At 50.1% G+C, this 25,707-nt stretch overlaps 10 protein-coding genes across 10 annotated transcripts; 4 read left to right on the top strand and 6 right to left on the bottom strand.

Moving 5' to 3' along the window:
• Positions 1–703: 703 nt before the first annotated feature.
• Positions 704–5,569, bottom strand: N7517_005287 (putative eukaryotic translation initiation factor subunit eIF-4F; the record flags this gene model as incomplete). Its single annotated transcript, XM_056723017.1, has 7 exons — positions 704–854; positions 910–1,283; positions 1,340–1,423; positions 1,489–1,809; positions 1,868–4,213; positions 4,390–4,803; positions 4,931–5,569. The coding sequence occupies 7 exons, from the start codon at positions 5,567–5,569 to the stop codon at positions 704–706; spliced, it is 4,329 nt and encodes a 1,442-aa protein (XP_056579267.1).
• Positions 5,570–6,675: 1,106 nt separating this feature from the next.
• N7517_005286 (HVA22/TB2/DP1 family protein) lies at positions 6,676–7,797 on the bottom strand (the record flags this gene model as incomplete). The annotated part of the gene is made up of 3 exons (XM_056723016.1): positions 6,676–7,492; positions 7,556–7,705; positions 7,769–7,797. The coding sequence occupies 3 exons, from the start codon at positions 7,795–7,797 to the stop codon at positions 6,676–6,678; spliced, it is 996 nt and encodes a 331-aa protein (XP_056579266.1).
• A 612-nt stretch (positions 7,798–8,409) lies between these two features.
• Positions 8,410–9,423, top strand: N7517_005285 (NRDE family protein; the record flags this gene model as incomplete). The annotated part of the gene is given in 3 exon segments (XM_056723015.1): positions 8,410–8,475; positions 8,522–8,769; positions 8,781–9,423. 3 exon segments carry the CDS (start codon positions 8,410–8,412, stop codon positions 9,421–9,423), a joined length of 957 nt encoding a protein of 318 aa, XP_056579265.1.
• A 1,970-nt stretch (positions 9,424–11,393) lies between these two features.
• egl3 (putative extracellular endoglucanase/cellulase) lies at positions 11,394–13,069 on the top strand (the record flags this gene model as incomplete). Its single annotated transcript, XM_056723014.1, has 5 exons — positions 11,394–11,732; positions 11,790–11,854; positions 11,918–12,015; positions 12,076–12,599; positions 12,650–13,069. 5 exons carry the CDS (start codon positions 11,394–11,396, stop codon positions 13,067–13,069), a joined length of 1,446 nt encoding a protein of 481 aa, XP_056579264.1.
• A 1,339-nt stretch (positions 13,070–14,408) lies between these two features.
• Positions 14,409–16,032, bottom strand: N7517_005283 (cytochrome P450; the record flags this gene model as incomplete). Its single annotated transcript, XM_056723013.1, has 2 exons — positions 14,409–15,569; positions 15,628–16,032. 2 exons carry the CDS (start codon positions 16,030–16,032, stop codon positions 14,409–14,411), a joined length of 1,566 nt encoding a protein of 521 aa, XP_056579263.1.
• Positions 16,033–16,754: 722 nt separating this feature from the next.
• Positions 16,755–18,417, top strand: N7517_005282 (bZIP transcription factor; the record flags this gene model as incomplete). Its single annotated transcript, XM_056723012.1, has 2 exons — positions 16,755–17,036; positions 17,086–18,417. The coding sequence occupies 2 exons, from the start codon at positions 16,755–16,757 to the stop codon at positions 18,415–18,417; spliced, it is 1,614 nt and encodes a 537-aa protein (XP_056579262.1).
• Positions 18,418–18,761: 344 nt separating this feature from the next.
• On the bottom strand, positions 18,762–19,164 carry N7517_005281 (uncharacterized protein; the record flags this gene model as incomplete). The annotated part of the gene is made up of 3 exons (XM_056723011.1): positions 18,762–18,807; positions 18,900–18,958; positions 19,027–19,164. The coding sequence occupies 3 exons, from the start codon at positions 19,162–19,164 to the stop codon at positions 18,762–18,764; spliced, it is 243 nt and encodes an 80-aa protein (XP_056579261.1).
• Positions 19,165–19,801: 637 nt separating this feature from the next.
• On the bottom strand, positions 19,802–21,380 carry N7517_005280 (alpha-hydroxy acid oxidase; the record flags this gene model as incomplete). The annotated part of the gene is made up of 9 exons (XM_056723010.1): positions 19,802–19,877; positions 19,935–20,011; positions 20,070–20,323; positions 20,389–20,463; positions 20,523–20,675; positions 20,741–20,975; positions 21,040–21,142; positions 21,197–21,230; positions 21,287–21,380. 9 exons carry the CDS (start codon positions 21,378–21,380, stop codon positions 19,802–19,804), a joined length of 1,101 nt encoding a protein of 366 aa, XP_056579260.1.
• A 903-nt stretch (positions 21,381–22,283) lies between these two features.
• N7517_005279 (Zn(II)2Cys6 transcription factor) lies at positions 22,284–24,585 on the top strand (the record flags this gene model as incomplete). The annotated part of the gene is made up of 3 exons (XM_056723009.1): positions 22,284–22,515; positions 22,576–23,498; positions 23,545–24,585. The coding sequence occupies 3 exons, from the start codon at positions 22,284–22,286 to the stop codon at positions 24,583–24,585; spliced, it is 2,196 nt and encodes a 731-aa protein (XP_056579259.1).
• Positions 24,586–24,735: 150 nt separating this feature from the next.
• Positions 24,736–25,626, bottom strand: N7517_005278 (dihydrodipicolinate synthase family protein; the record flags this gene model as incomplete). Its single annotated transcript, XM_056723008.1, has 1 exon — positions 24,736–25,626. The coding sequence occupies one exon, from the start codon at positions 25,624–25,626 to the stop codon at positions 24,736–24,738; it is 891 nt and encodes a 296-aa protein (XP_056579258.1).
• Between the last annotated feature and the right edge of the window lie 81 nt (positions 25,627–25,707).

Below are 25,707 nucleotides of genomic sequence, written 5' to 3'. Positions count from 1 at the left end.
GGTCTAGCACATTTGAACAGGATCTACAATCGAAGATGTTATTTCTTATAAAGGAAGAGATTATAAGTAGCCACAAGGCGAAGGATTCATTCAATCACATTAAAGCTGAGTGGTGCTCCGGGTATTGAGAAAAGGACAAGGACATGAAGAGCAAAGCAAGAGCAAGGAGAATATGCAAGGCACGAGGGAGAAAGAGAAAAGCATAGAGCAAGCACTAGAAACATCAGCAACCCTTCTTCTCATCATCATTCTCTTCATAATGGGCACTTACACAGTAAAACCCCCCTACTAGATTTGCATATGGAAGACAAGAGTATGAAATAGAAGTGATTCAGCCAGTCCGATTGCAAGCAAAGTCCTACTCTCAAACACACCTCCACACTCAACTCTCAATTCACCGATGAAGGAAAAAAAGAAACAAGAAACAAGAATAAGAATTGGAAAAGATGTCAAGATTGTACACTATGAAGAAGGTCTCTTTTTCGAAAGAAGTTCAAAAAAGTAAAACCAGCGTGATAAAAGCGTGAAAAAAGAAGTCCTAGGGGAAAACCGACCAGTCGGAAGATGCAAAGGACTGCCGATTAAAAACAAAGGCGCATGGCTTTCCTCACGGGAAAACAAGATGGAAATGACGAAAATGAAGAAATCTTTTTGTGAACCAAGAAAATGGAAAACGTTGATCATTAACTCCTAAGGACTCTCTCTATGCTGTGGGTTCACCGTCCTTGATAGACGGGGTTTTTGAGGGACGACGCTCAGCCGCCGCGGGCTGGGACTTGGTGAGCACCGGGGAAGTGGGGTTTGACGGTGGCGAGGTGGCCATGTTATCCCGATCTTCAAGGGCAGCAAGCGCGCTGGGGAGGGTATTAGCATGAGTTCCGAAGGGAGAAAACGTTAGGGAATGCGTACCTGAAAGCGTTCATAGAGGAGTTGTCTTCCTTCTTGCTACCGGTAGGAGTGCCAGTGCGGCTGCTGGCGGCGCTGTCGTCGCTACCACGGACAAGGCTACCGCCGGGACCGAGGTTCTTGCGGCCGCTGTTGGTGCGCGAGCCGAGAAGGCTGGACGGACCGAATGACATGGGCTGGTTGGGGTTGCGAGTCGCACGCAGGCGGCGGAGATCATCGCTACCAACCTTGCTAGAGGCGTAATCGGGGGGAGGGGCCTGGTTTCCGTATCCGAATCCGCGGGCGTCACCGCGACCCATGGGGATGCGACCACCGCCTCCACGGTTGCTGGACTGGCGCTGGCGCTCAGCTTCAGCTGCTTGCTGGGCACGGGCAGCCTGTTTCGAGAGTTAGAGATGAGACACAATGGATCACAACAATGAAGGTTACTTACAGCCTCGCGAATCTCAACAATGGTCTGAGGACCCTTATCGGAATCCTTGGAGTTCCAGCGTGCGGCACGCAGATCAATAATATCCTGGAAACCATGTTAGTTTTCTTTTTCCCTCCCTTCACAAGACGAAGAGCTAGAGAGAAACTTACGAGAAGCATGAAGCGAAGACGACTGGGCAGGTTGGGTGTCTCAATCATCATGTTGATGCGAGCAAAGTAGGCGTCCATCATGGCAGGTCCCTTATCGGAGGCATCGAGACTGGCACCGATGGTGCGCAGCAGACTGGTCAAACTCTCGACCTCGGCTTCATCGGGGATACCCTCGTAGTCCACAAGCTTCTTGACACACTCGTGCATAATACGTTCTGTAAGCATGCCGAGCTTGTACAATTCACCAATGAACTTGACGAGACCAAGACCACGACGCTTAGCAGCGGCAGCGATATAGTATTCGTCAGACAGCATTTTAATCTGTAGTCGATTATTAGTACAGTGGGAAGATAAATGTTTTGGATGAAGATCGACATACCTCTTCAGTTTCGCCCTCGGGCTTATCAGGCAGGTTAGTCTTCCAGCCACGCTCGAACTCTTCTTGGCAGCGGTTAAGCAGGTACTTGCGGAACAGGCTTCCACCAGCAACAACGGTGCCATTTCTGTCACGGATGTTCTCATCCTTGATTTCTGCGCTCATGCTCTCCAGCATGCTCTTGCAGAACTTGGCGTACATAGGAGCCCAGTGAGCCTCATCAGTAGCCTTCTCGAATGTGAGTTGGATGACCTGGCGGAGGGTACGACCATCGGACTCGTCCTTGGACTGGGAGACAATGTCGAGGATCTGACCAGAGATACGGTCGAACTTCTCCGGAGTCATCTTGTTAAGAGCAGCCTTGACCTTGCGCTGCACGACATCGGGTGCCAAGTAGCCGTCACCACCAGGGGCGGGACCAGCACCAGCACCTTGTCCAACACTGCGAGGCTTCCAGCCAGTCGCGGTGGTTTGAATTGCCTTCAGATCCATACCAGCGGTAAGAGGCATCGACTTGTCTTGCGCGCCGTCCTGTCGGCCACCGTGCTTCTTGCTCTGTCGGCTGTCGGTGCGGGGACCCTTGCTCGAGGTGCCACGAGAAGGAACACCGGAAGGATGCTGGCGCATACTTCCAATAGGCCCCATGCCACCACGTGGGAATCCGAAGCCGGACGTATTGCGGCTACCCATTGGTCCGCTGCCCATAGGGGGAATTTGACCAGGTCGGCCAGTTGGGGCGTTGATGAAGCTACCCATGGCGTTGGATCCACTGAAGGGAGTACCCAAGCCGCCGTTGCGAGAGCCAGCACGGCTACCCATGCTAGGAGTGCGGGCAGACTGGGGACGGGAAGAGTCGGTGGCGTCACCAACTGTGTCCCGCAGACGAGCGTCCCAGTCCACAGAGATCTTGTCCTTGAATATGGCCTGGAATTGGAGCAGGAAGTCCCGGTCGTAGTGGAACTTGCGGCCTTCGGGCGCAGCAGCGTTCATAGCGGCGTCGGGAGGGGTGATGGACGGTGGGTAAGTGACCTTGCTGAGGTCTTCCAATAACTTAGCATTCTGTAGAGACTTCATGCCTGGGGTTGCTTGCAGGGGCTCAGTGGGCTTGGGGGTATCAAGCTTGAGGCCAGCGGGCTTCTTGGGGATAGCGCTGGCGGGCTTGGCTGGCGGGCCCATGTCAGACGAAACAGGGGTAGCAGCACCGCTGTCGCCAGGTGTGGAGGACTCAGTGGCACTGTAACCGCCCTTCTTGAGCGAAGCGAACATATCCTTGCTGTCGTCCTGGGCGACAGCTTCACCGCCACGAGCGGCGTTCTCGCGGGCAATCTCGCGAGCCTCAGCCTCAGCCTCGGCCTTCTTCATGTTGGCCTCGTAGTTCTCAAGCTCCTCACGCTCCTTGCGTTTCTCTTCGTCCAGCTTAGCTTGCTTTGCGCGGTTGTAGTCTTCCTCCGCGGCGCGCTCCTTTGCTTCAATCTCGGCCATTTCGCGCTCAATGGCATCATAGTCGGGCTCGTCGTCCACGGGAGCGGGGGCGGGAGCGGGAGCTGGAGCAGGAGCAGGTGCCTTCTTGGGTTCTTCAGCAGGGGCAGCTTCCTTTGATGCTTCAACAGCCTCAGTCTTCTTGGGCTCCTCAACGGGGGCAGCCTTATCCTTGACGCTAAGGTCTTCAAGAGCAGCCCGGGCAGACTCAGTATCATCCTTCTTAGCATCGGTCGATGCGGCTTCAGCGGTCTTGCGAGAAGCCTCATCGGCCAGACGCTGCTTCTGGGCAGCCTCGTCCTGCTGGATCTTCATGCGAACGGCGTCCTTCAGCTCCTGCTTCTTCTCCTCGTCGGTCTTGGTGGCATTCGCCTTGCTCTCGGTACGAGTGTGCTCAGACGCGCTGGCAGTGCGAGGAGGGGGAGTGGATGTGGGAGGAGGAGTGAACTTCACGGGCGAAGGGGTGGCGCGAGCAGGGGATGCGGGGTTCTTTTCGAAGGTCTTGACTGAACCGCTGTTAGGGTCCTTGATGATGATCGGGCTCTTCTTGGCCGATGGGATAATGAAGTGTGGCTTGGGAGCGGGACTGTTGGATGCGCGGCTGCCAGTGTGGGTGTGGCTAGCGACAGCAGGACCAGTGGGTGCAGCTCCTTGGCCAAGGCTCGAACCTGGACGATCAGTAGATACCTGAGAGGGTGTGCGCGAAAGCGGCGTTGCCTGAGGCATAGGGTTAGGGAATTGCTGTCCCATGTACTGAGGGTTGTAGGGCATGCCAGCAGCACGAGGTTGAGGCGAGGGCGGTCCCATGTAGTAACCGGCGGTCGGGTTGTAATAACCAGCGTAGTTGGGATCGTAGGCGTTGGGGAAAGACTGTTGAAATTTAACCATTGTTAGAATCTGTTCGAAATTACCACTTTCAGGCGCAAGATCCACGGGGTACTCGGGAGAACATGTAGGGTTGTCTTTGCGCCTCCAAGAGCTGGTAAGGTTCCTTTGTGGACGATTTCGCCAGGGATCCTGGGAAGAACGAGAAGGGGGGATCTCACAGCTTGGGGGCCCATGTGTTGACCGTAACCGTAAGGTTGCTGAGGCATCTGGGGGTGTGCCATCGGAACCTGGTTCATCTGAGGAGTAGTAGGGTTAACGTTGGCCAGGGCAGGGCTGCGGTTGGCTTGGTGAGGCGAGTTAGGGTAGGGGGCCAAAGGACGGCCCTGGTTTGAGCCGTGGAACTGAGGACCCATGTTAGGACCACCTCGCGGCTGGTTGGGGGTCTGTCGGAAACCGGGGTTGGGAGAGTAGGGCATCTGCTGTCCCTGGTAGCCGGTCTGGGAGTATCCGCGACCGCGGCCACCCTGGTAGCCTGAGCGTCCGGGGCCGTTGCCCATCTGGTTGCTCATATCGCTGTGAGTGGATTGGGAGGACTCGCGACGCAAGTGCTGAGGGGCATGTGCAGCAGAAGGCTGTGAGATCGCCATGTGTTAGCAAAACAAGTTCGAAACAATGACTTGAGAAAAAGTCGTAGACAGGTGTACCGCTCTCCATATACATTTGCGCACCAAAAGGGAAGGGTTCGAAAAAAAAACTTACATCAACAGCTTCTCCGAAGCTACCAAAGTTCGGCACATTTCCTTGCGCCTGGTAAGTCGATGGAGGTGGACGACCGCCGCTGGAGGCTGGCTGGGGGATAGGCGAAGGAGAAGTCTGAGGAGACGTTACGCGGGGGTTGGTCGAAGGGGCACCAAGTCCAGCCTGGGCCTGGTTAGAGGCAGGCACAGCAGGAGCACCCATGTTGGGAGAACTCTGCTGGAATCCAAACTGAAGACTGTTGGGCCGACTGGCCGGGCCACCGCCGTTAGGCATGTAGCCAGAGGTACCGCTCGAGGTGATCGTTACAGAAGGCTTGCGAGAGTGGTCGCCGGAGGAAGCAGCCGGAGCAGTAGGTGCTCCATTGACAATGGTCACGCCAGAAGAGGCAGACTGTTGGGATTGATTTTGCATGGGTTTGCCGTTCACAGATACGGAGCTCGACTGCCCATGTTGCGCTGAACCGCCCACGGTGACGGGTGCGGCGGTAGAGTCCGTCGCGGACTTCTTAGTTGCGTTGGCGTAAGATCTGGCTGGCGCCTGGGTGGCAGCCAGGGGGGTAGAGGATGCGGGCTGGGTCGAAGCGGCGGGAGTAGCGGTGCTTTGTCCTTGATTGCCCGACTGAGGAGGGTTCGAGCTCATTAGACAGGTTGTACGTCTAAACGCGCGAAGAGGGCGAGGGAGAAGATTCGTAAAAAAAAAGACGAAGGTGATGTCAGTACGCGGAGGCGTAACAAGGCCACATCCAAACCTAACTGCGCAGGTTGTTAAAGGGATGAAATGAAAAAAGAAAGGAAACGAGTTTCCAAATACACAGAAGACCAGGTACGCAGCAAGAGCAGCGTTTTGGTCGACAGTGTTATGTTTTAAAAGGGTTTGATTTAAAGGGTGGATGGATGGTGGGAGGGAAAAAATTCAAGAGAAAAAAATATTCGGGTTTGTGGAAAACGGGCAGAACGAGAGAGAGAGAGAGAGTTGGGCTTTCCGACCAACGTACCTTTGAATGTGTTTTGGATGGATTCTCTTGAGAATCTCTGAAAAACAATGAAATTAAAGAAATTTCCGAAAGAGAAGTGAGAGTGAAATAGAATAAAGGTCGAGAAGTAGTATGTCGACCTACGCCACTCACATGTTACAAAGAATCTACATATAGTGTTGGCTTATTACTCTACATCAATGTACATAAAAATATATTATAATATTAAATAAACTAAGCTATGACTCTACTAATACTATAAGTCTTCTCTTTATTCATCTGGAACCTGATAGACCCAAATGTTCCCCCAAATGCCCCATTTTCCCCGTTTGCCACTATGGTGACCCCATACTATATCTACATCTACATCTCTATACAAGAGATACAAGATGCTTATAAAGTACATTAATATGTTATATTCGAAGATATATGAATCCTATCATGTCTCCTACCTCTTCTAAATGCACCTAGTTCATTAATACTCAATAGTAGATATCGAAGTACAGCGATATCAAATACTTCCATCTCCCCGTCCTTGCAGTGCATCTGCGTGAATCTATTTTATGCAAGGCTATTCCTCCGACCGGAGGAATTCAACTTGACGTCCTCGGTTGTTCTCACTTGTATTTGACCTGGCATTCAATTCAACTTTGATTTAGATGTTATTTAGCAATACCTCTGTCCTCCCATCCCCCAGCAAGAGCAAGTAGAAGTTCTATTTTGGTTTTCTTGTACTCTAACCCCTGTTAAAAGCGGAATATCTCCGCAGGACTCATGATCGGTCATATCCAGTTGCGCGCGACCGGGCAATCTCATCGACAGCCCGTGCAGCGAAGTCAGTACCAGATGAACCCGATGAATCTTGCTCGTTGCCGAACCAACCAGATGTCCACCCACCACTAGACTTTCGTTCCGGGCGACGTCCTAGATCCTCATCATCGACTACCTCGAAGGAGTTCTCACTGCGATTCTTGCGCAACGGCACGCCGTAGGCAAGGTCATCAGCCTCAAGCCCACCCCGAGGGTTACTCTGTTCCTCTTGTACTAGGGTTGTCCGGAGATGATCTAGCAGCTCTCGCTGCGAGGAAATAAAGTGAGCCTTCTCGGCTCCAGACATCGACTGTAGCTGGCGCTGGAGGAGATTGCCACTGGCCGAAAGCTCCTCGTCCCGCGCTTCCCGAGACTTTCCAGATGTAACCGAGCCCACAGCGGCACTAAGAACTGAATACCAATCATTTGCGTTAGCGGACGCCCCAGTTGCTCCTGCTCCTGCTCCGGCAATGGGGATGTTGAACCGCGATAGCAGCGACTGCGCGTAGGAAGCGGCACCTGGCTGAGGGGGTGTCGTGGGGCGCTGCGGTGGTAGACCCAAGACTTTCTGCCGGATCATATCGATAGCTTGGTAGAAGTATTGAAGACCCAGTGCCTTGGCCCGCTCATGAGTGTGGCCGATCATCTCTTCGATCTCGCGCTCATGGTGTGTCAAGAACGGGTCCACATAGTCTTGGTACAGCAAGCGAGCCCCTTGTGTCTGGGGAAGGACGAGATAACACATGAAACCGAGGCGGATCCAGCTGTAGAATGGGAGCCTGAATAATTATCGAGTTACGATTAGCTTGTGGTCCTGTTGAGCGGAACGGTTTGAACTATACCATCCGATGATAAATACTGTCCAGGATTCAGCCAGTAAAATGACCGAAAGCACCACCCAGTACATCAGCCATGGTGCGAGTTGTGAGGGGTCAGAGGAACGGAGAGCCTTGTAGGAAGCGAAGACGGGGAAGAAGATCGTGATGACCGAGCTATAAGATAGACCTGCGTTAGCTTGCGGGGCCATTCCGAGGCGTATGATGATTTGAACCTACGACAGCAAGTCCGCAAAGATTCCAAACATGATGAAGCCTGGGTGAATTGAAGTGAGAGAAAAGAAATCCCTGGGAATTTTTAGTCTTCAGTCAGCCCCGCTGATCTGAGACGAACACCTAAGTGGGACAAAAAAAAAGGGCGAACAAGGCAACAAAGATAGTTCAGGGGTATATGATGATTGAAAGCAGAAATAAAACACTAGAAACTCGTAAAAAATAGTAGACATAAATCACTTCACGATAACTAAGAGACGTGACCTGCATTTCTCCAAAATCAACGGATGTGTCTTGACGTCACGCGAGACGCTTTGCTCAAGTGCATTGTTAATGATTCAGTCATTCGTGTGAAACAATGTATATCTTGATGATATCTTTTGGAGATCTTTGTTTAACTCCAAATGTCATACTGTGAATATGGTACGAGAGGTACAAGCCTAAGGTACACGTCGCTAAGGGAGTGGCCCAATCACCCGAGATGCCTTAACTAGTTCCTTGTCATGGCCCGTTCCTCTTTCTCTTCCAAGATTTCCTTTGTTATTTAAGAGCCCTTCTATTCCATCCTATACATACCATTGTTAAACTCGTGAACCCTGCATTATTATTCCCCGCTTCAACTATCCCGGGACCTCGGAACTCAAACCATGTGTATCGCATTGATCTCAACTGCCCACCCGGACTACTCATTGATCATAATCAACAACAGAGATGTAGGTATCCCCACTCTGACTGGAATTCCAAGCTCATCATATCTAGGAATTCCTCCATCGTCCGACGTCATCGCCAGACTGGTGGCCAGAGCCAGCATCACATGTCCTCGGCTCACGAGACCTAGCCCGATCTACACATGGTACTTGGATGGGGGTCACCAAACATGGCAAGCTGGCAGTTCTTACCAACTACCGTGAAGACTCGACCAGCGCAGCCATCGGAGTCTACAGCCGGGGCGTCATCGTCAACAGCTGGTTGATCGGGTCCACCGACAAGTCAGATGATACCAGGGAGTTTGTACAAGGCATCGTGGCCAGTCCAGAAGCAAAGCAGGTGGGGGTTTCAGTCTGGTGTGTGGGCATATCAATGAGCCCTTGGCCATTGTCTCCAACCGTTCCGAAGACATGGATCAGATCACCTGGGTGGCAACGGAGAAGAACCAGACGCGTGGACTTAGCAACACAAGCTTTGATGACAGAACCTGGCCAAAGATTATCGATGGAGAGCGGTTGATGGAGGCTGCTATTGACGAGCATGTGCAGAAGGGAGACGGGGAGGATGAGGATGCATTGATTGATCGTCTGCTGGGGGTTCTCAACACCGATACCTTGCCACGACTGTCAGAGGAGAATGCCACAATTGAGACGTACATCCATCATCTGCGCAAGAGCATCTTCGTTCCTCTCATCGGTGCTGCAAATGATCGTGATCGAGCTGCAGAGAGAACCGCTGCAGCTCGGGTAGAGGATGAGACTAACACACCAACAACCGGACCCCCTGACCAGAGTTATACCTGCGGATCATATGGGACACAGAAACAAACTATTCTCCTGGCACGACCGGATGGACGGGTGCGATACTTTGAAAGAACGCTGTATGACAATGATGCAAAGGCTGTACCAGCCGGGGAAGGCGATCATTCATTTGAATTCAATATCACAGAGTAGCTTCTTATGAGCTTGGATACGCTTAGACCCTATAACCGATTAATGGATGCATACTCCTTGAGAGCTTCAGACTAAAACCTCCAATTTCACGTGACAAGTAAGCTACCAGTGACCATTGATGACTATCCAATCACAGCCCGATAAAATTGTTGACTAAATAAGTAGGCGGTAGCTTTCTGCCCAAAAGACAGGTTATATTGAACTTTAAGGATGTCTTTTCGCCCTTCGGGGCATATGGTCAAATGAAAATATACAGAGAAGATTAGCATGGCCCCTGCACTAAGGATGACACGCTCAATCAAAGAGAAGCTACCTATTTTTTTTTCCTTACAGGTCCTTCGTTATGGAGATAGGGTGGGCTGTTTACTGTTCTTTTCTGGGATATTACGCTTTTGGGAAGTCACGTGTACCTACCGACGGGTGTTCGAATCCCGTGTGACACGAAAATGCAATTCGAATCCCAAAACGGCGAGTGCTCTCGATAGCTTCAACTCTGTACCTTCTCGTTTTGGATCAAAGTAATAAAAAAACGATGGTTAAATGGATCATCAAGGATCGGCATATTGTCCCTAGTGGACATCTCAAAGTGATTAAAAGACGGTATTTACTTTTCCTAAACATCCATTATCCTACAGACATATACTGACACATTTTTTGCCTTTTTTTTTTGCGCCGTGCCGGGCCGGATTGATTGAGATAGGGTGCTGCGGATTTACAGTGCTTAAATCACTGACTGATTACAATTGAATCAGTGTACGAAACACGTTGTCGACGAATCTGATTTTATAGATCTCAACCTCTGAGCTGTGGATGTTTTCGCAGGACACCGCCCTTGTATTCTGCCGGTTAAATTGGCATTTATTAAATCGCGCCAATCAAAATGATATTGAGTTAGAACTTTAAAAGAATCTGATGTATCTGCATTTACGGAGTATCGAAATCCCATAAAGTAGAAGATGTTGTGTCAAACATCGGTAACTCCATAGTGCATTCCAAGACGGGTGTCCAATCTTGTTGACATAAGTATATTTGATGCCATTCACCCCTGAAAATATGTAGAGATGTGCTTACACTATGAAGGGGGTGAGACCATTCAAGTTAAAAAATACATTCGGGTCCTAAGTTATATCCGGAACTTAAGTGGATAATCGCTTAGATTATGAGGCTGCCTTAACCTGCAAAGGAGGTTCCGAGTTCATTTTGGCAAATTATGCCGGGAATCTAACGGTTATCAACCTAAACGCCACATCATGTTTCATCTTGAGCATCTCTCATTTTCCCTGATTTTCTTTGGCGCATCATTTTCGGCCGCTACACCCAAGACGGGTTAGTCGATCCCGCAAGTGTATCAGAACAATTTCCTTTAAATTGCCTCTTTTCGAGGGCGCCCTCGTCTAAACTAGCCAAATAGAAGCTGATAGTGCATTCTACACCGTTATAATGATCTCATCTCCACATATCATCAGATCATGGAGCCAGGCGTTAACTGGCAATCTCCGATAGATTGGGTTTATTATGGATAGCATTCGACTTAACACACTTCTCGACCACTCGGGCTCGCGCTTGATCTAGTGGCTTTTTGAGAAATTTGACTATTTATCCGGCTTTGGTGGAGAGGATCCGCCGTCTAGAAGAGACATATGCTGCAGCCGTCAGGGTTAGCGTTTCCCGGTATCCCGGTCATAATTAAGCCGAATATTCTTCCGAGTGGCTATAGGAAAGGTCTCGAATGATGAATCCACTCTGTTTAGGATTGCCTGTTAGTCCACATCAAGCGCCATTTGACGCCTCCAAGCCAGGGCATGACTATATAATAGATAACCTCCGCAGGTCCGTCTCCTGCTTCGTACATTACATTCATTCATTCACTTTCATTCAGACTTCAAGACTGGTTTCTTGATTTCCGTTCTTTTCCTTCTATCACATTCTTTACCGTCAAACTCGACACCCACTCTCTTTTACATTTCACTATGAAGTTCACCAACATTGTTCTGGCTGCCAGCGCCGCTACCGTGGCCTGCGCCTACCCCCGCGGACGGGACGTTATTCCCACCAAGCAGACCACTGATATCAAGAAGCGCGCCAATGGATTCACTTGGTTGGGTGTCAGCGAGTCCGGTGCCGAGTTCGGCCCCGGCAACACCCCCGGTACTCTGGACAAGGACTACACCTGGCCCAAGACCTCCCAGATTAAGATTCTGAGAGATGCCGGCATGAACATCTTCCGTGTTCCCTTCTTGATGGAGCGCCTGGTGCCCTCCAGCATGACCGGCTCCCCCGATGCCACTTACATGGCCGCCCTCAAGTCCGTACGTGATATACCTATGGCTACTAATTGTCTCTCAAGGTCTAACTGTTTTCTATAGACTGTCAAGTTCATCACCGACAGCGGTGCCTATGCCGTCCTTGATCCCCACAACTACGGAAGATAGTAAGTGCACCAAAACTAGAACTGCCCGCCGTGGTTAATATGACATTAACGCTCTATCTACAGCGGTGGCAACATCATCACCTCTACCTCCGATTTCAAGGCCTTCTGGAAGACCGTTGCTAAGGAGTTCGCCTCCAATGAGAAGGTCGTCTTCGACACCAGTAAGCCACTCGTAGTCAAGCTTGCACCATGAAACGATTCACTAACACCATTCTCCCTAGACAACGAGTACCACGATCTTGACCAGACCCTCGTCCTCGACCTGAACCAGGCCGCCATTGATGCTATCCGTGCCGCTGGCGCCACCAGCCAGTACATCTTCGTCGAGGGTAACGCCTGGAGCGGCGCCCACTCCTGGACCGCCAACAACGACAACCTGAAGGCCCTTACTGACTCCGAGGACAAGATCGTCTACGAGATGCACCAGTACCTTGACGGCGACAGCTCCGGCACCTCCCCGTCCTGCGTCAGCGCCACCATCGGAAAGGAGCGTCTCGAGTCTGCCACCGCCTGGTTGCAGAAGAACCACAAGAAGGGCTTCATCGGCGAGTTCGCCGGTGGTGTCAACAGCGTCTGCGAGTCTGCCGTCGAGGGCATGCTCTCCTACATGTCCGACAACAGCGACGTCTGGATGGGCGCCGAATGGTGGGCTGCCGGTCCCTGGTGGGGATCTTACATGTACAGCTTGGAGCCTGCTGATGGCCCAGCTTACGCCACCTACCTCCCCATCCTCGAGAAGTACTTTGTCGACGGAACTGCCTCCCCCCTACTTCCTCTTCTACTTCATCCACCAAGACCGCCGCTAAGACTACCACTACCACCGCCCAGACCTCCACCAAGACCGCTGCCCACACCACCACCACCACCGCTGATGTTAAGGTCACCACCACCGCCAACCCCAACATCCAGGTCCCCAGCGCCACCTCCAGCTCAACCACCACGGCTCCCGCTAAGACTACCACCGCTGCCGTTGTTGCCCCCATCTCCACCACCACCCTCGTGAAGGTGCCTACTACCACCACTGCCGCCCCGACTACCCTTGTCACCGCCACCACCCACGCTCAGGTACCTACTGGCACCCCCTCTACTGGAAACGTTGCTAAGCACTACTACCAGTGCGGTGGCATCAACTGGACTGGCCCCACTGTTTGCGAGACTGGAACCACTTGCCGCGAATGGAACCCTTACTACTTCCAGTGCGTTAGCCCCAACTAAGGGATTCATCTCGTATGATTCAAGGCAAAAGGGGAGATTTTATTCACAGGGTGGTTTGGTGTGAGCGTTTTCGTTCAGGATTGACTGTTTTCTACACTACTTCTTATACATTACTTTCTTCTCGATTTAGTTCGATTATACTATATAAATTTCATTTCGAATGTGTTGCAAATACTGTGTGTTTCTTTCCAGGCATTGTAGTTATAGTTATAGAACCGGATTTCTATATTTCTAGGAACTGTGGTTTCATAATATTTCCGTATCTCATTCTGATTTGTCTAGTATGGATGTAGACACAAGGCAGAGAGGAGGAATGCAACGTTCGTCTTCCTTCCACTAGAAGAAGAGCAAGAGAGACCGTGCATTGATGATCTATATACTACTGTAAAGCTCCTTATGGGCTTCATAGGAAAAAAGAGAGTTCTGACTCACAAGAAAGCAGGCAAGCAGTGCCTTGCTGCCTGAGTGCATCAACATGTTAACTAATGCCTCAGATATATATTATCTCCATGGGTGTAAGCCTCAGACTAGTTAGCATCTATGTGAAACTGATAAATACCCCCCCCAACGTTGAAGATAACTCAAGTACGACCTCGTGTAGATTTCTGAATTTCAAGGGACCTAGAATGCAGTGTCAATAAAATAAAATCAACCCCCGTGGAGGAATCGAACTCTGAGTAGTTGTGTCCCAATTAGGAAAAAGGTTCTATATAGGGCAGGTAAAGAAAGTTCCCAACGTACAAATCCATTCCAGTAGCTCAGTGGCTGGGATACACAACTTGCTCAACTATGTCCGGAACCCCGAAACCGGCAGTGAGAAGGTGGTATGTCCCATACCCACTGGGAAGCTGGTACCGTGTATCCTTGGGGGTGGATTTGTGCGCCATCCCTTTCTTTTTTTTTTTTTTTTTAGTATATATATACTTCACATTCATAGCAGTGTAGACAATACCTTGAATATGACACATCTTTCTCTCTGTTGCGGAAATACAGCGTCTTTATGCTTCTATGTCTATGCTTCGGTCTACAATATTTATATAGGCATTTTCTGCGTGGAAATGAATAGTGAAGCTTCATAGGCTATCTGTAAGCTACCTAGGTAGTCATATATGCCGTGAATTGTGAAAGCATGAAAGTGTATTCATAACTAGGTCATCATCATCGTCAAAGGCACATAACCCGAACAGTAACTCTGATAGCAAAAAACAGACCCAAATCAACGCACTGGATCAGATCTCGGTAGCCGGGAAAACCCAAGACAAGACGTCAAAGAGCCGCAGAAAGATAATACAAGTATCGAAGAAGAAGACACGCGGGATCAAAAGGCAACCCAACCACCTTAAGCATCCTCAGCCTGGTGCAAGCGCACAGTAACCAGATCAGCAGGCGCACTAGTCAAAGTAAGACCATATCGAATCTTCTGATCGGGATAAACATTCTCAATCTTATCAAAGCGCTGCAAAAGCCTCACAATAACATATCCAGCCTCAGTAAGTGCAAACTGCTGCCCAATACAGATCCGCGGCCCACCATTAAAGGGAATATATTCCCAGCCAGCCCTGCGTTCCATCCAGCGCTCAGGCTTGAACTGGTCTGCGTCAGGCCCCCACAGATCCTTGCGGCGATGCATAACATGCGTCGTGTACATGACTGACTGGCCCTTGCGGACGTAGACGGGGTCTTGGCCTTCTGGGCCGCCACCACGCGGGATGGTCGTGTCGCGGGCTGCGGTGCGGCGGTTGAAGGGGACTACTGGATACAGACGTAGCACTTCATTCATCACGTGCTGCAGGTACTGACAGGATTTCAAGGTGGTGAAGGTGATATTCTGGAGGTTGGAGAAGGTGCCGAAGTTTGAGATGATGGTTTCACGGAGTTTGGTGAAGACGTCTGGGTTACGGGCGAGCATGAGGAATGTCCAGCTTAGGAGGGAGGCTGTTGTGTCGCGGCCGGCGAGGAGGATGTTGAGCAGTTGGGAGCGTAGCTCGATTGGGTCGCGGGTTACTTCGAGGAGGGCTTCGAGGAAGACGTATGATGATTTCTCGTCGGGGGAGGCTTGCATTTCGGATTGGGAGGCTGCCAGGGCCTTTGAGACGACTTTGTCAACGAAGGAGTGCACTTGGTTGTCGGAGAATCTGGTTTCCTTGTTCTCAACGAGGAAGGAAAGTTTCTCGAAGCGGGATCGCTGCGCGCAGACCCATTGGGACTTGTCGAAGTAGGTGGCGAAGGAGTCTTCGGGTCTGTCCAGGCCGTTCAGGGCGCCGAGCTGGCTCTCGACGCTTTCACCGAATAGAAATTCTGTCGCGGAGTCGATGGTCAAACGGAAGAAGATGGACTGGACATCAGTTGTGGCGGTCCATCCGTTGGCCGCGACGGGCAAAGCTTGCATCGCCTTTTGCACATGCCTCTCTTCCAATTCCAATTGACTGATCTGCTCGCGGGTGAATTGAGGTCGCAGTAGACTACGGGATCGGCTCCATTCCTCTCCATCGGCGGTGAACTATAAACAGTCAATACCCAGATTGGAGACAGAGGGTAAACAAGGGGTAGAAACCCACAATACCAGTGCCCAGCAGCGGGTGCATGCTAATCTGACGGACAGGACCAAGTTCGAAGTCCTTGAATTGCGTAGCCAAGATAGCTTGTACGTTCTTCGGATCGACTGTAGATATGTGTGTTCTTCCGAGATTACGGAATGAAAACGTCGAAACATAACGGTTCTCCTGCTCACTGATGACCTTGACGCGCTTCTCAGCCAACTCAGGTATCAGGTTGGCCTTATCTGCCACCAGTGACTGTTTCAGGTTGTCGATCCCAAAAGGATCCTTGCCCGGGTACATTGGCACACTGCCACATCCTAGACGCTTCGCATTGCGCGAGTGTTGCCATGAGTTGAATGCCATACGGATGACCTGCAGCACGAGTGCTGCGGCCGCAAAACGCAAGATGAATGAGAGAGTCATTTCTGTTGGAGAGGTTGGAGATTTCCAGAGTGAATGTAGAAATCAAGTTGACTTTATAAGAATGCAGCTCTGGGTCGAAGCATTAGTGGGGAAATGCTCCGTAAGGAGTAGTATTAGGCATGATCGTCAGCCAGCCAAGAACCAATAGCCAATAGCAATCGTAGTGGATGTCATATTCGATCGGCAGTTCGGATTTCACACTTCATACAATCTCTGGTCCGATCTGGATCTCGGAGCTGTTACTTGGTGTGTGAATTGGATCCGAAGTTGCGCCGGAGTTCACCGTACATTCTTGTTTGAAGGTCCCATATTCCCATGTAGGGATAAAGTCCAGTTTCAGCTGCCTCTCAGAAAATATCACCCGACGTGTGAGGTCTTAGTGGGACACGAATCCCACGGAAGAGAGAAGCCACAGAGGTCTGTGTGTTCAGGAATAAAATAACGGGTATCTTGTGTGACTTGCACTATAATTTCATAATTTCATAATTTCATAACTTGAAGTCAGTAAGGAGTACTCCGTACGAAGTACTTTGATACAAATATCTGCAGAGCAGTGGGGAACCCCTGTCTTCGCATTAGCGTTCACTAGGCCGAGGTTCTTCCATTAGTGGATGAGTGATCAATTAATTATCCCGAGGTCAACACCAATGTCAACCTCAAATCTCAACACATCAAGATCTTTCTATTCCGAATAAATTGGAAATTTCAGCTCAAAATTGCAGATGCAGGGACCCGGGAATTCCCCCATGTTATTGGACATGCTATCGTCAAGATCCTACCTGGAAATGCCACAAGAAGCAGAAACATCAACAAACACCTCTAGGGAATTAAGCCCCGAGATCAAAGCCGAGTCAGATCGTCGTCTAAGGTCCCGAAAGGGACCTACAGCCCAAGCACCGGGGATCCCCGACCAAGTGACTGACAGAAGCTCTGCTCCGGATCGTCCCGTACGGAAAAGAGGCCGGCCGAGATTGGATACGGCCAAAGATGCCACTGCCATTGAGGTAGATCTCGGCCCACCTGCGATATAAACATTGTTGACCCGCTCCACAGGAACGACGTCTGCAAATCCGACGGGCGCAACGTACCTATCGTCTCAAAAAGGAGAATACTATCCAAACACTCCGATCTCGCGTCAATGTACTAGAGCAGACACTACAGAATGTATCAGATCTCATAGGTGGAGCCCACCACGACGCAATCGATAACCTCAATGGCGATGCGACTTTCCAGCCAAACGTGGACTATCTCGCTCGCACAAGAGAACTCATTCTAGCAGAAATAAACAAGACGCGATTTACCTCCATCGAGAATGATCTCCGATTCGAGCAGACCAACAGTGCATCGATGGAGAGGGACACATTCGGCTACGAAGTGTCCCACACGCGTCCGCAGAAGAACTCCATCGTCCCTTCTCCATATCCACGATACACCCGAGCCCGCTCCCCATCCCCACTAATAAACCGCATCCTCCCAACAGCAACAATCTACACATACAGCCATCAAGAATCCAACCTCTCCCGCCGCCTCCACAGATTCAGCCTCGAGCACACCTACCGCTGGCTAACAGACCCACGCACCGAGCCCGCCCTCCTAAGTCGCGTCTTTGGGCTAGTCCCCTGCATCCACGACATGCCAGGCATAAGACGCAGTTTCCGGCGCACGCTGCAATCCGAGATCGGGAGCGGGCTTGAATTCGTCAAGATGCCCTTCTACACGCTCGGCGGGGCGGGGAAGCACTTCCCGCGCGCGGACGTCGATGGAAACCCCGTGTACCCGGAGAACAGCCGGAGACCGGGAAAGATTCTGCGGCGGATGGTGCGGATTTTGCAGCGGGGAGGGATCCAGGACTGGGATGAAGATTGGAGTGGGGAGCGGGAACCTGTTGCTGTTACGTTAGAGGGATTGGTGGATGAGACGCAGGTGCGGATGAGCGAGGAGGAGAGGATTCGCTCGCTTGATCTTGATGGTGAGTGGTTTGATTGTCATGATGTGCAGGGGTATCTGGAGCATCGGGGTCTTGTGCTTGATGGGTCGGCGGTGAGGCTTGGTGTTCCTGAGGCTTTGGTTGGGGATTTGTATGGATTTTCGCCGGATCGATCGACTGTTTCCAGTCTCTATGCTTCGTCGGATGGGAATACCCCGGTTGATAGGAATGGGTCGGAATCTTCGACCTCATCGTCGTATACTCTGGATGTTGAATGTTTCTTTGACCGTGAGTTAACCGTCGATGTGTTCTCTCCTTGTGTTTTTTTTGTCAATATCACTGACAAGAACCCAGTACTCCTTGCAAACCTCAGAATTCTCGGCCGCGCGCCAGGCTTCCGAGTATGGGATGTAGATGCCGCATTGCGATCAGCGATCTCCCGTCGGCCTTTTGGCTAGCCAACACCAAGACTGACAACTGACCATGGATATAATGACTACACGAGCCACGACCGGAATGACCATCTATATATTATCAAAGCGAGTCAAATCGAACACAAGAATTTGAAAATTGAACTCCATCACTGGCATTATTCTGGGGTATAGCGTAGAAAGAACCAGTATAGCAAAAACAAAAGGAAGTCCATCAGATCACATCAAATCACATCAAATCAAATCACCGCCAAGGCCTAAGCCACGCGGTAACGATGACTCCAGGTTCCAAGAGTTAACCCGAGCTAGGCCGAATCCATCGATAGTGTCGTTGCATTGAGCGCATGGGCCACATCCCGGTCTCTGATTGTCTAGCAGCAAATATCACAGCACTCGAAGCAAGCAATACCGGCGCAACTGGGAGAAGTCAGTTTTTGTAATTTTAATCATTGCGCGCATGACCGAATATGTTTCTGGTCAGTTTGGATTCGGGGGAGAGAGGAACATACACTCCACAGCAGATACCACCGCCGCCACCACCGCGCAGCTGCATTTGTTCTTGACTGGCCTAAATGGGATATATGTTAATTTAGGTTCTGGAGATATGAAGTTATTCTGTTATGGGTTATAGCATACCGGCTGCTCAGAGACGACGTTTTGGTTGCTTGAAGGAGCAGCGGGGCTGGTGGGCTGCATGGTGACGGTGTTGGCGTTCCAGCCGTCAGTGGCGGGCTCGGTGGCCGGGGCAGATTTGAAGAGATTGAAGTTGAACATTGTGGTAGTTGGTCTATGTGTATAGGGTTGTATAAGGATGGAGTAGAGTAAGGTGATGTAAGATAAAGGAAAAAGGGAGAGAGAAAAGAGAACGGGCCACTATATGTAGTTTTTTTTCTCAATAATGTGGAGGATCGGCTGAAAATGAGGTAAGTAATGAAACAACTAGCGCCCGAAGGAGATTACACACCCGTTCTAATCCCATAAAGGTACGCGTTGCTAAGTATAGCTGGACTAATCAGAATGATGCTGCCTGGGACCACAGTGAGGCTTTGCAGTTATACGTAGTGTTCCATGGTTCCTTAAGGCTTTTCCATTCTATATTTACTTCTAGAACTGTGGCTATGTAAAGTAGCCACGTACCTTAAGTACATGTCCATGGATTTGCACAGCCTCTTGGAGCTTGTTCTCCAAGCCAACCGTGAAAATCAAATCACTTCAGCCCTGTGAGGCCTTGCCAAGGTCTTGGCAAACTTGTATTGCACGGGTAATTGTATTGTGGCAGCTGACATCTTATGAGGTCATTGAACTGACTTTATATCTTGGAATGTCGAATGTAGATCATGTTCGTGTTAGTGTGATACCACAAACCTGGCTTGATTTGCATATCAACACTGGAAGCCAGAAGTATAAATACTCACAGCTTCGAGAGGATCCCATCTGGCTGCAAAACAGAAAGATAACAGTTTTGAATTTCGCCGATCGTCCGGCACCTGCTTCCGATTAGAAATTTTATTTTTTATTATGCATTTCAGAGAGCAATCACTTACCCGGCCAATGCCATGGTGATGCGCAGCTCTTGGCGGAGGATCCGTATCGCCAATTCGACACCTTCTTGTCCGTTATACTGTATCGGTTAGTTATAAATAAAATAAAAAGTAAGCACAGAAGAAGCAAATACTTACAGCCAATCCCCAGAATGGGATCCTCCCCACAAAACAGAAACTAGCCCCCAATGCCAAAGCCTTGAAGATATCCGAGCCTCGTCGGATACCCCCATCCACCGCGATCGGAATTCGATTCTTGGCTACTGGGGCACAGACCCGCAGCGCATCCACTGTGGACGGCATGCCGTCTAGTTGCCGCCCACCGTGGTTTGAAATGACGACGCCATCGATGCCATATTTGATGGCTAGCTCTATATCTTCGGGGGACGTTACTGCCGTACCATCGTTAGTGAAACTGTGAGCTGCTTTGCTTGATCACTTGACAATGCAAACATACCACCCTTAAGCCAGATCTTCAAAGATGTATGCTGTCGCAACCACGGAATCGTATTCTCCCAATCCAAACTGGGGTCTGCAAAACATCAGCATGTCTGCACCAACTTCACAGATTAGCCTCGCCGCAAGACATACCGTACTCGGTGCGGTTTGAGTAATCCCCTCCGTGGCTGAGGATATTCGGCCATGACATATCATCTGGGATGGTATACTCATTTCGGTACTCGTTGATGCGTTTGCCCAACACGGGTACATCAACAGATAGGAACAGCGCCTTGTAGCCGGCCTCTGAAAAGGATGTTAGCTCAGCCAAGTCAACAAAACCATGAAAAATAAGCATCCAAGATACATACTCTCCGCCCGCTCTAGCAACTGAAGCGTAATCGCCCGATCCCGCAGTACACACATCTGCATCACATACGGATTGCCGGCGCCCTGTGCGGCGACGTCCTCGAGCGGATAATTCGAGTACGAGGATAGGCCCATACAGAGGCCGTATTTTGCGGCTGCGCGCGAGGTCGCGAGTTCGCCGTCTGGGTGGGCGAGTTTCATTGATGCGGCGGGGCTGAAGCCGAATGGGAGCGAGACCTGTTAATTATTAGGGTTGGTATTGGTGTGTTCGTTTCTCTGGGAAAGTGGAAGAACAACATACCTTGCTGCCGAGGAACTCGGTGCTTGTGTCGATGTTATCGACATTGATTAAGATCCGGGGACGGATCTTGTAGCGGTCGAAGGCTGTTTCGTTCTCGTTGAGACTAGACAAATGTTAACGAAGATGTAGACCAGTCGCTGCATTTGAGAAACCATACGTAATTAGATCCATAGCTCCTCCATTGTAGTAGTCTATCGAGATCAGCACTGGATACAATAAATCGCTGTTGTGAAGTGATAGTACTCACCTCTGACCATCGGAGCCAGCCGACTACTCCCCATTTTCTTCAGATCAGCAATGCAGCATACATCTTTGTGAAGAGTCTCTCCGCGGTGAGCCATGCTTGTACCGTGTGCGTTGGGATGTGATTATGGAAAATTTGTAAGTAAAATGGATAGGACAAGGCGACGACGACGGCGCAGTTCAAATAAGAAGGATTCTCCACGACCTCTCCCCTTCCGAGGTCATTTTCCATTGCCGGATTTAGATGCACAAAAGGAGCTTCTCTTTACTATGGATGGGGTTTCTGGGGTTGGTTTCCTATCGTGGAGGGCGATCGATCGGAGTCCCTTGCCATATTGAGATTATCTGGACGGTGTCACTGTCACGGGTTAAGGATGTTAAGTCGCGCGGAGCTTTTACCAAATCACTATTTACGAGCTATACAAATATTGGGCTAGCCCCAGTCATATAAGAGCGTCGAGGATATTGCGCGTGGGCTAGCCAAACGTGCCGGGTCCAAGCTTGGTAAGAAAAGGCTCTACAAAAAGAGAATCAGAGTTGCTTATGCAGCCTAGGACACTGCGATCTAGGTATCTGGAGTGTTGTGTCAATTTTGGTTATAGTTAATAGCCAATTCTGATTTCAACGTTGTCAATGAATTCCACGATATCACCCACCACGGAGTAGAACTGGGCCAAACGGGTTGTTGGCAGCTTCATTTTCAACCTAACCGGGCCAAACTTTTGTTTTGGTTGTCCCACTTATGATCTATGGCAAACAGAGAGGTGATTCCAGTCGGTAATGAAATTGTAGATGTTAAAAGGAAATTCGAAAGGAAAGACACCAAGGCTTGGAAGAGCAGGTGATTCCGAGGAGATAGCCGATAAGAGATCCCATTTAGGAAGGCGATTCCGATATTTGGCGGGGTTGGCCATATCCTCGACTTTCTACTTTTTACCTTCTAATATGAAAATGAGCTAAGCTTCCCTTTTTAAATTAAATCTATATATATAACTCCGAGAATGGTGACATCTAAGCGATCAAGACCTCGCCGATCCCATGTGCTGGGAGGGTGCAGCACCTGCAGACGCCGGCATGTCAAATGTGATCAGAAACGGCCCGTTTGCCGTACATGTCGTGCCTTAGGCGTGAAATGCGAGGGATACTCCGATCAGGTCTTGTGGATGCGCACTGATAGTGAAGAGCCTGAGAGTACTCATATACCTCGTGGGACTCGCCGCCATCTTTACTCAGGTACATTGACCTTGGCAGTATGAGACATGTTGAACTTGTTAATATTAACCCATGTTCTAGAGCAATCCAGACTTTCTATGAGCACTGCGCTGGGGTCTGATCTTGTGTTAGGCTCAATTGATGCATCGCTGGCAGAGGTTGACTCGAGACTTCGAGACCCTGAACGCTCGCTCGATAGTGACATTGTCATCGGACCCTTTGCGGTTCTCGATTTTTCTTCAGCAATACAAAAGCCAGAGCAAGAATTGGTGCATGAGATTGAGTCCGTCAAGTCTGATATAAATTCTGCAGTTGAGGCGCCTGAGACTGTGGCCCCTGAGAAACTTCAAGAGCCTAGTCCTTCTCCAATATTTGATTCCCTGTCTCATATTGATGACTTTCTCCATTGGTCCGATCTATTGAGTTTTGGCCCAGACCAGACGGAGTTTGCAACAAACGGTGCTTTGAGTATGCCAAATGATTTATTATTTGATATGGGCCAAGAGATGGGGTTGCTCCCCGTTGACTCAAATCACAGCGATGATGTACTGCAATCTTTCACAACACAACAGGCACCAGCAGAGCTTGGTTCTGCTGATATAGATGCACTAAAAGATGCCCCGGCTTTGCTTAGACATTTCCAAGATATTGTGATCCCGCACATAATGGCCATTCCCTGTCGACAGAAGTCGCCCTGGAAGATTTTGAACGTGCCAGCGGCGGTGGTTACATACAGTGACTCGACCTTTCTTAGGACGGAAAGGGTCAGTCAGGCAAAACTTGCAAATTTGTATGGCTTGCTCGCCTGCTCTGCGATTCATCTTGTTTTGAACCCCTCGACAATATCGACAAACCCGCCCGAGTATTGGTGGAAGGTTGCCAATCATGCATACCTGCAAGCCAGGGACCATATACAAACATCTTTACACTCAGAGACCCAAGGTTTGAAGAAAGCAAAATATAAAGACCAGCTGATGGCTGTATGCATTCTCATACAGTACACGGTGAGCTTTACATTTGACATTTATTGAATGACTCTGACTTTCACAGATCATGTCCGGCCAACAGCAACACGCCCGATGCTTTATGATTGATGCAGAGCGGCTACTACGGCTTCGAGGACTTTCAAAGACCCGAATTTCGAAAAAGGCACGGCTTTTGCATCACGTCTACACCTGGCTAAGAATAGTCGGCGAGAGCACATTTGTTCTACATGAAGAGAACCTCTCCCCATCCTCCTTTGAAGCACTTGGTTGCCGATTTCAATCACGATGCACACCGAGCTCAGAAGACATGGGAAACACTGAGCCAAATCCTCGGCTGGACGATTTCCTCCGCCTCGAAACACAAAACTCGGATAGTGATCTGAATATCGATGAACCTAAGGACCAGACTTCGGGACTTCATGACATCCACCTCCAAGACTCGCGAAGCTATCCTGAAACATTATACAAGCAAATTTATGGCATCCCAGAAACCTGGCTTAGCCTTGTCTCGCAAACAACGAGGCTAGCCAACGTTTTGGAGACATTCCGTATTGGCCGTGAGGCGGGTCAGACCATGAACCTCGAAGCATGGGAAGCACTACAGCGACGTAGCACGCGTCTAGAAAATATGATTTGCTCTTTCAGCCTAGGCCGAACAAGAGCCGGAGTCCTGGAGCTCCAAGCCGATTCAAAGCCGCACGGTCATATGGTGGAGGCACTGAATGCAGCTCTAGTAATCTTCTTTTACAAACGAATCCGACAGACCCACCCTGCAGCTCTGCAGGGTCATGTTGACAGTGTTATTACAGCGCTCCAGGCGTGCAGTGCGACATTGACCCAAGATGATCCCACCGGACCTGGAACGGCGTGGCCATTGTTTATCGCAGGATGTGAGGCAATGTCAACGGCAAGGCGAGAGGCGATCATAAACATGTTGGATAGGGCGAGCTCTGTATGCGGATTTGCTGCTTTTGGGACGGCCAGGAATATCATCACTGAAGTATGGCGCAAGCAAGATGAGCATATGACTGCGAACCGGGGTGAATCGATGCCGTCGTGGGTTGATATTGTGAAACAAGGACAGACATGGCCCTTGTTTTGTTGACCTAGCTGGCAACTCTCGTTGTTATATTCTTCGATTTGTATTACGCACTTTTATGACGCAATGATTAAGAAGATTCCAAGGTTATGGTAGTTATGTATTCTCATTCCGACATTAAAGCACTGCAAATAATCAAATGCACAACAGAGAAATCTAAATAGTCTTAACTCCAGCATTCTGCAACAATTGCTTAAGTTCCGCCGTCAACTCCGGGTTGAGAAGAGCAAAAGGCTTGCGCAAGCCACCAGTAGGCTGCCCAATCAACTCAACACCAGTCTTGACAGCAGCCGAATAGCTATGCGACTCAAGGAAATTGCAAATAGGCCAAGCCTTAGCCCAAATCTCCCGTCCAAGCTTCAAATCCCCCTTCACAGAGACCGCCTCATAAAGCTCAACCGCCAACTCAGGAATAATATTCGCCGCACCCCAAATACCACCAGGCGCGCCAGCAGCAAGACCATAGAAGGTCAAAGTATCCCACCCATTAAAAGAGATAATCTGATCCGACAGACCAAAGATAAGTTCAGTAAGCGCTGTGGCATTACCAGAAGTATCCTTTAGATACTTGACGCCGACCTTAGACAGACCTGCAATCTCGATGGGGGACAGCGTCATCCCGGATGCAGCAGGGATATTATAGAAGACAATCGGCAGACCCGATGCAGTGTGAATTTCAGAGAGCAACTCGTGTAGCTGTTCCAGATTGAGGGGGTCGTAGAATGGGGGCACGACCATTGTCGCGGCGGCGCCTGCTTGCGCAGCATGCACGGAGAGTTCAATCGCCTCGGCGGATGAGAGGCTGCCTGTGCCGGCTACAACGGGAACGCGGCCAGCGGCGAACTTCACGCAGAGCTCTGTTAGCTGCTTGCGCTCGGCGGTTGTCATTGTGGTGAATTCGCCTGTGCTGCCGCCTGGGACGAGGCCGTGCACACCTGCTGTGATTAGGTGCTCGATGTGTGCTTGGAGACGGCCTTCGTCGATTGCAGTCTTGTCGTCTGTGAAGGGGGTGATCAGGGCCACCATGATTCCGTGGAGGGAGGCCATTTTGGAGGTTGTGGAGAGGTATAGAGTATAGAGGAAGAGATGCTTTGGTTATTTGGTTGGGAGAGATGGTGAATATGGTAG

Source organism: Penicillium concentricum (assembly GCF_028827145.1).
Source record: "Penicillium concentricum strain IBT 3081 chromosome Unknown utg000002l_segment0_segment0, whole genome shotgun sequence".
Lineage (NCBI taxonomy): Eukaryota > Fungi > Ascomycota > Eurotiomycetes > Eurotiales > Aspergillaceae > Penicillium > Penicillium concentricum.
The sequence above is the reverse complement of the archived record's forward strand: the minus strand, read 5'-3'. Positions and strand labels throughout refer to the sequence as shown.